General features: G+C 38.7%; 1 protein-coding gene across 1 annotated transcript in view; it reads right to left on the bottom strand.

Annotated features, from left to right (window-relative positions):
• Nucleotides 1-7811: 7811 nt before the first annotated feature.
• Nucleotides 7812-11982, bottom strand: part of LOC109413914 (uncharacterized) — a 64956-nt gene continuing 60785 nt past the window's right edge. Inside the window, exon 3 of the mRNA XM_062861302.1 lies at nt 7812-10412. Within this exon, the coding sequence (XP_062717286.1) occupies nt 8895-10412 (1518 nt within the window). The 3' untranslated portion in view covers nt 7812-8894. The remainder of the gene's footprint in view (nt 10413-11982) is intronic.

The raw sequence follows: 11982 nt of genomic DNA, 5'->3' as shown, positions 1-11982 counted from the left end.
GAAGGCCAAGATGCTCCGACGAGACAAAAAGAAGGTTAGGGTAGTTTTGAATGGGGCTTACGACACCAGAATAAAATTCTCGGGCTGCCCAAGCTCCCAATATCTTCTAGACTGTATTCTGGATGAAATAAAATTCATTGGACGGCTCACATTTTGGAGAAATAACACCGAAAGTATTTCAATTTCCAGCATGAACTACTTGTTTTATAATTTAGACGTTCTTTTCAGATAAATCATGTTAAAAACGAATGTGGTTCAAATCTTAGACTCATTTATAATATATTTCTTCAGATTGAATGAAATAAGCCAATGTTTTGGCCATGTCATGCATTTTTGTATGAACATCTGCTTTTAAATAAACAGGGTACACAAATTCTGACACTTCTTGCAATTCTTTCACTTAGTAGTCTTCTAACTCATTTAGTAATGCTAGTATCAAACAGGTATACTCCACAGGCATTAGGTCACGTCTTTATTTCAACGCAGAACTATTTATTTTAACTTTTATCAATCCCATTTTAAGGTTTGACCAACCAAAAACCAATATACTTAATTTTTTCATGACATTTTATGTAATAATTTGAACATTTCTAACAATTATTCTGTGCCATATTTTCAAAACTGCTAATCTAGCTTACGTTTGAGTGTTAACAGAAAAAAATTATCCTAAATAAATTAGTTTATCATCGCTTCTCCTTATCGGGACATTTTTTTATAATATTTCTCTGAATTTCACAAATAAATAAACTTTTAATGTCAAGTATTTTGCTAACACGTCATAAGTTATGACTCATAACCTAAATGCCTTGGGGTATATCCTCGAAATACACTCACGAAATTACAAAAAATCTATTGAAAACCATTTTTTCATTTACCTCGGCTAAACGAATGTCTAGGCAAAAAATGACATTTGAAGGGTGTTTACCCTCGTTTTTGTTGCAGTGTATATGTAAGTGTGATGTATCACATTTTTATAAAACAGTACTAGATATACTATCACTATGATAAAAAAGTTTTATCCTAAAATCTTTTGAATGAGTTTTCTGACACTTTTTTGAAAATTTTTCGAACTCGGCTAAACGAATGTCTATCACTGTATGATGTAGAATATGCGTAGGGGAATTGGGGGTAATATGAACACCCTAAGCGTTTGTCGTCTTTTCCAATATAAATATGACAAAATCTTTCTTTTTTACCCTGTTACATCGTAGATGGTAATATATACTAGACTGGGTCAACAAAGTCGATTTTTTGGAACAAAGCTTTTTCGATTCATTTTAGCGTACAAAGTAACTGTACAAAATTTGGGAGCGATTGGTTGCTTCCCCGTATTCCGCATTGCGATTGAAATTTGTATGGAATTTTGTATGGGAAAACGTGATTTTTTGCATTTTTCTCATAAATTGAAATTTTTCTTCTAAAACAATCTAACCAATGACGGTAAAGTATAGCCTAGGATATGCCAAAAAACTTTGCCGAAGACCGCAAAGTGATCCGACACTTGTGAAAAAAGTTATAACGTACAGATTGCCCGGTGGTGCTTAACATTTAACATGTAAAGGAATAACATCAATAATAAAATCTCAATTTTTGGCCTAAGTTACCAGGCGAATAACTTTTTTCACAAGCGTCGGATCACTTTGCGGTCTTCGGCAAAGTTTTTCGGCATATCCTAGGCTATACTTTACCGTCATTGGTTAGATTGTTTTAGAAGAAAAATTTCAATTTATGAGTAAAATGCAAAAAAGTACGTTTTCCCATACTAATTTCCATACAAATTTCAATCGCAATGCGGAATACGGGGACGCAACCAATCGCTCCCAAATTTTGCACAGTTGTTTTGGGCGCTAATATGGATTTAAAAAGCTTTGTTCCGGGTTGATACGATCAAAATTAAAGTTTCTCCATACAACGTTGACCCACTCTAATATACTCTAAGAGTTCTGGAAGAAAATATTGATAAAAAGTACAATTTTCTTACATTATTTTCGATTGCAAAAAAATGCAAGAAAACAGAGTCATGAAAAACAGTGTGGGTAAAATGAACAATCGATGGTGGTAAAATGAACATGTCTTCAAAAACTAGCTTTAATGTTTAATTTCGATATATTCAAGTATAGGTCACCAAATTCAATGTAAACTTTATAAAAGACAAAAGACAATTCACACATTTACAAATCATTATTTGTAAAAAATGTACTAAAATAAGCGGTTTTAAGGATAAAAATCTTATTTTATAAGCGTAAAATATATTTTTCTTAACTTTTTGCTCTAGTTGTGTCATAATATGTGTTCTAGATCTCAATATACCGAGATTGCACAAAATTTTGTAAAAATTGGATAAAGTTTGAACCAGCTGTTCATTTTACCCCCAAGTCGTGCTGGTTTTAAAGCTGTCCTAAAACTGTATTGAAAGCATAACCTAATTATTTTTTTCAACTGAATATTGTCTTTTGGGAGTACATTATTGGAATATGACATTACATATATCATATTCTGCGAAAAATATACGAATGGACCTTAATTCAGTTAAGTTCAATTTTACATCATAGCATGTTTTTCACGTGGCTTTTGAACTTTTCGTTATAGTTAAGTGGTTTATTCAATTTTAATGTTCAAAATTTGCAGAAGTATAATGATTTACGCTATCACACAGAATGCAATCGTTAAAACATGCAGAAATATGGAGATGAACCAGCCTCGGGCTGAAAATCTCCCTAATAAGGCTAATAATAATAATAATAATAATGCAGAAATACGCAAATTGCTGTAAAACACCACCCTGTTCATTTTACCCACAATTCCCCTACATATTTCCATTCAAGCACGTGTAAAGTGTACGCATATCACCTTCACTTTAGCATCCTATTCGACAGCATATGCGATCGTGTGTTGGCTAGGTGATCCATAGCAGATTGGAGAACGATCCATAAAATTTTAGGAACGATCCATATATTTTTTTAATTGATCGATAATATTGGGAAAAGAAATGTGGACCCAATAAAACAATGGACGATTTTTTCTTCAAATTTACACTGTTGATTTTTGGATCATTTCCTAAATTTTATGGATTTATATGGATAATTTTCTTTATTTTATGGATCGCTCTCCTATTTTCATGTACTGAAAACCGTTTCTCCAACTATTTTAAAGCAGCCTTCATTTGAACAAAAGCTAAGCACAAGACGTACAATCCTTTACTCAGCTCCTAAACATCTAATTTTGGTGATTTTATTCAACTTTAAGCTGATTTATGGTTCTTTGAAAGGCTGATTTAAGGCTTAATATACGCTTAATCGGTAATCAATTAAATTTATTTATTGTGATTAAAAATTAAAAAACGGCTGTCATTGTTTTTAGTCACAGACACCATAAACCACCCAATGCTCAGCTAATACTCTGACCGTTCAGCATTCATTGTTACTTGGGTTGATCATTCGGGTACAACATTGTAATTATTTTTTTAACGTTTTTGTGGAGCCTTGGTTGCGATGTTATGTAGCTGTTCTGAACATGAATAATTTAGAAAACGTTCATTTTGTGATTAAATAGTCGTTTATTGTTATAGAAATAACTCATTTAAAAAAAAATGCCTAACTTTAGCCGTTTAAGGAGAAATTTCGAATTTTAAGTGTTAAATTCACTAGTTGTAAGAGTTTTAACTCTTTGCGTAAAGGAATTACAGCAAGTTGAACAATAGTTATTTATGTAACGAGTTGCAAAAAGTTGATTTTATCAGCACGAGTCTTACATTTATCCGACGAGGCTTGCCGAGTTGGATAAATACGAAGAATGCTGAAAAATCAAGTTTTGCAACGAGTTCCATACAACATTTTATGCAATGATTTTTTACATAATGCAACTCATTTGAGGGAATTATGATACTGAATTGCATAAAAATCTTTTTAAACTCTTGTAAAGTGTTTTAAATTATCGTTGTTAGTACCGAAAGAGTAAACATTGGCTACATTTTTAATTGAAAAAGCATTTGTACAGCAATATGTAAAGCTTAATACAAGTTCAGCTATCATTACTATTTTAAAGCAATAACTCAGTATGCATGCTTGTTTGTGAATTGCGATCGTTATTCGGGATAAGCCTTTAAATCATAATGTTTAAATCATGATGAGCTTTTCAAGCGACATGGAGGAAGTAATCAAGAAATGAATCAGGTTCAATGATGTATACCATTTTTGAATTAATTTACTGATTTCGGTGAAATTTGAACCCTTAAAATTGTAGGACAGTTTGAAATTTTCCAAAAATCGAGATCGCAGTGGTTTTTAAGCTTTTATCCTTCCGTAACTCGCGTGGTTGGCTACCTCCCACAGCACCGCGCTGCGTGCTGTGTACATCAAGCGAGCTTTTTTTTACCGTGTTGTACAAAATACAACAGCGCGATCACTCGAGGGTTAAGCTGAAATTGGGTACGTCAAGGGAAATACTTGTGATATAAGATGTACTAATGTACACTCCCCGCAACCTCTCCCATTTTGGTGACGTTTCGAGTCCGATTTACTTCGATGAACACGTCCAATAAACTTGAGTCACCTTAAGGTTTTCAATACATTATGTCTACTCATATGCTCTGTAAGCTCTGTTGAATGTAATCAATGCAAAGAATTCATGGAAGTATGCCAGAATATAGAACCAATAGTCCACTATACAAATTTATGCTGGCCTGCTTACTCTCACAGAAAATTTGACATTTGAGAGGTGCCGGCACCGCTGTCTGATAATTTTCGATCTCTGCATGAACAATCTTTCTTATGATATTGGACATTTTTCTTTTGCTCTGTCAAATATAGAAAAATAAAGAAGGGCTTGGTGCTCTTGTGGCTACCGCTTCTGATTCGTATGTAGAAGAGCCTGGGTTCAATCCCTGACCCGTCCCTTTCGTTCTACTTTGTATCTTTCTTTGTACTTTCTCCCTCCTCTCTACATATACAACTCATGTACATTCATATGTTTGATCATAGCTTTGCAGAAACAGTACGGGTTTCCCTTCCTTCCAACTTGCCTACCACAGTATCTATCAGATAACGCCTGCAAGTTATGCAACCATGCGAACTGTGCCGCACATCTTCAGAAACACACAATTCTATCACCTTATGCCTGGCATCTATACACCAATGTGTGAACCCTCTGCCAACCATATCCCACCAACACTCCGACATCCGCATGAATTTGTGCAGACGCAGAGGTATATTCGGTCTGATGTGGATACAAATGATTGCAATCATCACTTCCTTCCCCTACCCCACATTGACCTTCAACCTGACGTGGCAGGCGCCATTGTCGCCTATAATAGAAGATCACCAACACTCACACACTGAAGATGCCTGCTAGTTCCTTGTGTGAGTGTAGCTGTTCTGGCGATACTGGAGTAGCATCTACGAGCCGTCGATCAAGCTCAAACTCAAGCTCTGTCTGTTCCATCAGACATTCTCTGAGAGATTCCTCCAAGAATTTTCGAATGATTTATTTAGAAAACCATCCATTAAATTCTCCATGGGTTCCAGTAGAAATATCTCCAGGTCCTAAGAAACTCCTCCGGCGATCCCAACTGACATCTTCCAGGGATTTTTTACGAAATTTTGCAAGGAATGCCTTCGGAGATTTCACTGGGAATTCCTTCTGCATTCTTTCAGAAAACTCATAATTTCCCTTAGAATTTTTTTTCAAAATTTTCTATGGAGTATTCCTGGAATTTATTTAAGAACTTCATCATACAGCCTTTTTTAGATTTTTTTTAAATCCGGAATTTCTCCAAGAGTTTTCCTAAAAATCCCCCAATAAACATTTACATAAATTCCACCAATGTTTTCTCGTGAAGTTTCACCAGGAACTTCTGCCTAATTCCTCCTAGGATTCCTTCAAGAATTTGCCTAGGATTTTTACAGATATTTCACAGGAAATTCATTCCAGAGTACATCCTCTGAGATATATACAGGATTCCTACTAGAGATATTTTCAGAAATTCCTTCAGGGATTTTTTTTTTTCAAAATGTCTTGTTCGGATTCCTTTAATGTTTATTTTTCTTCATAGATTCCAACAGATACTCCCACAAGGATTTATTTTAGAATCATTTCTCCAGGAACTCCTCCAGAAATTCCTCTAGGTTTTTCCCGAGAATTCCTCCTGGATTTGTTCCAGTTATTCTTCAAGGAACTCCTCCGAAGATTTCTCTAGGTATTTCTCCAAAGAATCCTCCACGAATTCCTCTAGGCATTCCTCTAAACATTCCTTCAGAAATTGCTCCTGACATTCCTTTAAGAATTCCTCCTGAGATTGTTCCAGGCATAGCTTTACGGATTGTTCCAGTAATTCTTCTAAAGATTTTTCTACGAATTTCTCCAGAAGTTTGTTTAGAAGCTCCTGCAGACATTTCTCTAGGATTTTCTTCAGAGATTCCTCCAAGAATTGCTTCAGGGATTCCTCCAGGATATCCTCCAAAAAATCTTCCAGAATTTTCTCCAGGAATTGCTCAAAAGATTGCTCTAGGGATTTCTTCCAGAATTCTTCGAGAGATTTCTCAAGGAATTGTTTCAGGGTTTCCTACTGGATTTCCAGGAATTTTGACAGCGATTTTTCAGAAATCCTTCCATCATCTTTTCCAAGGATGCAACAAAGAATTTCTCCAGCATTACCTGTAGATTGTAGATTTAGATGGATGCCAGGAAATTTTCCAAGATTTATCCAAGAATTCTTTCATAATTATCTCCAAGAAATTTTTAGGAGTTCATTCTCGGATTTTTTCAGGAATCCATCCATGAATTTCTTCAAAAATACACCTTGAAGCTTCTGCAAATAATTCCTCCTGCGTATTTTTCAGGAATACATCCTGAGATTCCTTTCTTTCAAAAAAATCCTCCAAGAAGTTATTCATTGATTTCTTCAAGAACTCTTCTAGACAGTCCTCTAAGAGTTTTTCCATGGATGTTTAGAGATTGTTCCTCTAGAAAGTCTTCCAGGAATTCTTCAGCAATTACCTTGGGAATACCTCTAGGGTTTCCTCCAACGATTGTTTTAGGACTTATTCTTGGATTCTTTAAAGTATTTTATAAGAAATCTCCTTCTGAGTTTTGAGTAGGGATTTCTTCGCAGTTTCTCTTGAAAATGCACCAGGCCGAGCAAAGTCTGACAGCAAATTGAAAACAAATTATGATGTTGTGATATTGCAAATGATAATACTCAAGTTGTATTCGTTTTGGTCATTTTAACGATTAAAAGATTAAAAATGAAAGCAGAAAAATGTTCTCGTAACAGCAAGTTGGAAACAATTCCTGCTATCAGTGATAACAAATTGATAAGTGTTTTACTATCAGAACAATAAAAAAGGAAATATCGTTAAATATTAGGGTTTTTTGATTGATCCTCAATGCAATAAGATAATTGCGCTAATGGTACATTCTTAGTGCTGCTATACGAGGTTGCTTGGAAGCTTTGAAATAACATAAAAACTTAATATGTATAATAGGTAGAAGTGACAGCAAAACGAAATCAAAATTTGTAATTCAGTCAAAACAAACTGATATAAAAATGTGATAGTTTTCATTTTGCTATCATTTTGCAGTTAGACTTTCCTCGGGAATTTTGAACACTTAGCAGTGATTCATCCAGGAATTCCATCAGATGCATTCCAGGATGTTTCCGAGTTCTCCAAGTTCCATTATTTGCGAGTTCTCCGTCTCTATAGCCAGCACCTAAGGGTGCGGCTATAGAAAGTGAAATCTTCAACTTATGAATCAGCTCCAGACAGCAATACAAATGTCGGAAAGTCATCAGAAATAACATCACGTCACACCGGTCCATATTTTCATCCAATAGTTTATTTTGCAGCTTTTTGCCATAAATTTGGAAACATTTATAATAATATCATCTGCTTGTATCGCAATAAATATAGTCATCCATATTTATTCTCTCTCTCTATCTCTGCGTGCGTATGTACCACCTTGGTACATAAACCACTTCTAATAATAGTTATAATCATCTCGTTTGTTAGTATAATTTCACAGTTTACTGATTTTTAAGTCCTTTCTCGTTTTGATTCGACTGATTTAATCGGTATGGAGATTATATTCTCGAATTGATTTTTCCTTTCATCCAATTTGTTAACATCATTATTGTTTGTAGACAACATTGAAGACATCTGTTTCTGGTGCGCGCTTGTTTGTGTGAGGTTTCCCTAACAACTCTACTTTAGAATCAGTTTTGGTACATATGCTTGGGTTAGTTTCTATCAGATAAGACAACTTGTACGTGAATGTGTGAGTTTGTTTGTAGGTCTGTGTTTGTGATTGTGTTGTGTGGAAGTTTTGTGATTGTTTGCTTGCAATAGTAGTTGGAATCGGTTAGATTTAGGTAAAAAGGTACCTGTAAATTCCTTAGATAAATATAATCCCTTCCCACATTTGTGATGTGACACCTAATCACTTGGTTCCTACTAGAACTAAATTTCAATTTATAATCCCTCTTCTAGTTCTCGCTTCTAACTAAAGTAACCAGCTGGTCATCTCTCATTGCGAAATGTACTTATTTTCGAAACATGTACGACTACAGTAATAAATTATTTGGTATGTGGGTTACGCTCTCGCTGCAACGTGTCGCCCAACAGGTAGTGCGACACGTGAGATTCTTCAATTCAAGAGCGACCGAAAACAATAATGCAACCTAACGATTTTTTTTTGTGATGCTTCTCTCTGCTTACAAATCTAGATGCAGTAAGTTATATAACAGATATAAAGCTAAATCACTAGATCTTTGCACCCGAACCCGTTTGCCAGGCGTGTCACTGCGGACACCGCTAAGATTGCGTTCCTGACCCGTAGTAGGCCGTGAATTGATTCACACGAGGAGCAGAGTAGGCGACTCACTTCCTCGTGGCGCCATCTCAGGCCTTCACGGACTTTATGGTAGGCTGATGGTGATGATCCTGAAATTCCACATAGCCGGATTCATCGCTGAGGTCCGAATCGGAGTCGATTGCCTGGAGGTGGTTTATCAGTTCGGTGTTGACGGCGGCCACCGTGGATTTGAGGCGTCGAGCCGAGGGGATGGCTCCGTTGGCAGACGTTGAGGGTTTCGTTGAGGAAGGAGTGGGTGAGGGAGTGAGCGAATCCAACGGTGTTTCCGAGAGGGGTTCCTCTTCGGGGACGATGGATGAGGAGACCGGGAGGAGGAAGCTTGTTTTCACGCCCGGAGCAGGGAAGGTGATGCTCCGTTTGAAGATGGTCGTGTCGAGGTTATGTTTTCCGAGAGGAGTCTTTTCGCCAATTGGCTCATGGATGACTGGATGTTCGGCGAGTTGCTCGAAGCTTCGAACTCGCTCCAGAACGGAGCACGGTTTGATGAGGATGGCTGCAGCGGATTCGTCCGTATTGGTGGTAACTGTACTGGAGGTTTCACAGCCACTGGAGATGGATCCCTCGTCGCTGTCCGAGTTTCCATTGATCTTGTTCGTTACACATAGTAGCGACGGGGGAGCAGTATCATCTCCACTACATGTCATGAGGTCGGATTTCTCACCGCATTTGGTCGTACTTCGAAGTATTTCGAGAACATCATTCTGATTGAAGAATACGTCGTCTTCGGTATCTTCATTGTCATGGCCTTCTTCGTAGTTATCCAAATCATCCAAGCTAAGCGCTAGCCGTGCATCTTCTAACCGCCTTCTTTGATCAGATTCTCCTTCGCGCAGGTTACTGCTCAGATCATGCATGCTTGCGGTCACTTTGGGGCTCAGCTTCATGTCCAAGTACGAGATTAGCTCCGACGTTAGAGGTTCTTTGGAATTATAGTTATAGTTCAAAAGGAATGCTTCGAAGTCATCCTCTGAGGAATCCGAATGATGAGACGGTCGCACCACAATTTGACTGTCATCCGTGCATTCTTCCGTTTCTGCCAACTGATCTTCCTCTTCTTCCTGTTTAATGGTATCCAAGATCGAATCAACCGACTTGTTCATGGGATTATCCTGCACGACATTCTCATTCTTCAAAGGTACTTTGGCTTCAACTGCTTTGGGTGACTTGAACGAATTTCTCAGTCTGCTCCTGCGTATGGAATGACCTCGGCGACATCTCCGTCTGCCCAGGGTCGTTGACGGAAACAGTGAATCCTCCTTACAGCACGCCCGCAGCTCTTCTCCCTGACTCTTGCTTACCGGTCTACCGGCGGATTCATCTTCCTCTTCGTCCTCCTCGGCAATCATCTCCTCGATGGCCATCAGTTTTGGAGCGGATTTGGATCGCTCCAGCGGTGGTCGGTAGTTGTTGGCACCGACGCTCAGCATGATTTTCCGCCGGGGCATGCTCGGGTTGTCGTACACGCTGTTGGCCAAACTCAGGCGGGCATTTTGCCGGTTCAGCTTGTCCCGTTTGAACTCCTGCAGAGCTTTGGCTAGATTTTCCTAAAAATAAAAGAAGACTATGAGTATCGTTGAACATTATCATATGTGTAATGTGTATACAGTATTTCTCTCATGTGGGACGCTAAAGAATATCTATGTACTAAAAGTCTAAAAAATGGCATATCAGGTTATTATTTATAGTATAGAAAATCGTGTGATTTTGAACTGGCATCTTCTAGCTCAACGGCGCTCTGATATGCAGAGTAAGTGCGATGATATTGCCGACACTTTTTGCCGGCGGGTCTTACCATCAACAAGACCAAATCGTTGGATGTAAACACGGTCAACCCTTCAAGCTTTACGGTAGCTGAGCAAGCAGTGGAGAATGCTGATTCAGCTTTCAATATCTTGGTAGTCAAATGGCGGCCGATGGCGGTACCAAGAGCGACATAGGTGCACGGATCAAAAATGCGAGGACTACTTTTGGAGCAACAGGGATTATAACCCCGGGGCCTGACGAACCTCCCCCCCCTTTCAACCCTTATCGCGTTAATACAGGTCTCTGGCGTGGTGGACCTTGTCCCATGCGATTCGTGGGATTCACACATGAAACAAAATAATCAGAAAAATCAGAAAGCGGGTGATGCGGTAGTGGTGACATCAACCCCTACACAAGGAGTGGGTTGCAAGCAGTGATGGAAAACAGTGAGGAATGCAGCTGAGTAGACACAAACGCAAAGCTATCCTACTCGTGAACAACAGAAGCCAGAATATATTCGCACTTCCTTCACTCGCGAGCTAACGAAGCTGGTCGCACTCGTGATTGATTCGCGAAGCAGCTCTGAACATTTTTCAATTTTGTGAAAAAACGAATTTACACGGCCGACAGATTAACTTTTCAGGAACAATAAAGCACAAAACACTACTATCTGATGAATAATTACTTGTTTTGCTATTAAAATCGCACTAAAATGCAATTCCCGCATCTCCACTTGTTCTTCGCGAATAAAAATTCATGAGTGTTTTTGTTTTTGTTTTGCTTCATACTCGTGAAGCAAGCGGGTGCGAATAAACTCACACACGGCTTACTCTCGGCACCGTGAGTAAACCGTTTGTTGCTTTTACACTCGCGAGTTGATTCACGATGAGAGTGTTTCCATCTCTGGTTGCAAGGTCTCCGGTAAGGAGAAGTGAGAAGTTAGGCGCAGGAAGCTCGAGCGTGGGAGCTCCGGTCCACACCCCGACAAGCCAGCCGGTGGAGATAATGGATGGAGCGTGGTTGCTAAAGGGCCGTCAACCACAACAAAAAAGGACTGCCCACAATTGAGGTGGATGAGCAGCAGCTTGGCAAGATCATCGACTTTGCGTCCACGAATTCCAACATTAGCAAGGATCTGAAAATGGTCTTGTTTCGACTTCGTACGTCGATGTACGAGGCCAAGCAGGAACACGCGATACTCGCGATAATGACTGCAGCAGCGGCGGAACCTGTGAAGGAAAAAGAGTCGAAGTTTACCCAAACGGAAGCCTTCGCTTTCGTAGGTAGTCCAAGAGGTGTGGCGGATGCGAATGCTCGTGAGAATCACTCGTTTAAGCGGGCGAGGCAGCCGTCAGGCGAAGAGCTGTCCGG

The sequence above is a fragment of the Aedes albopictus genome, chromosome 3 (assembly GCF_035046485.1).
Source record: "Aedes albopictus strain Foshan chromosome 3, AalbF5, whole genome shotgun sequence".
NCBI lineage: Eukaryota > Metazoa > Arthropoda > Insecta > Diptera > Culicidae > Aedes > Aedes albopictus.
This window is presented reverse-complemented; position numbering and strand designations above follow the sequence as displayed.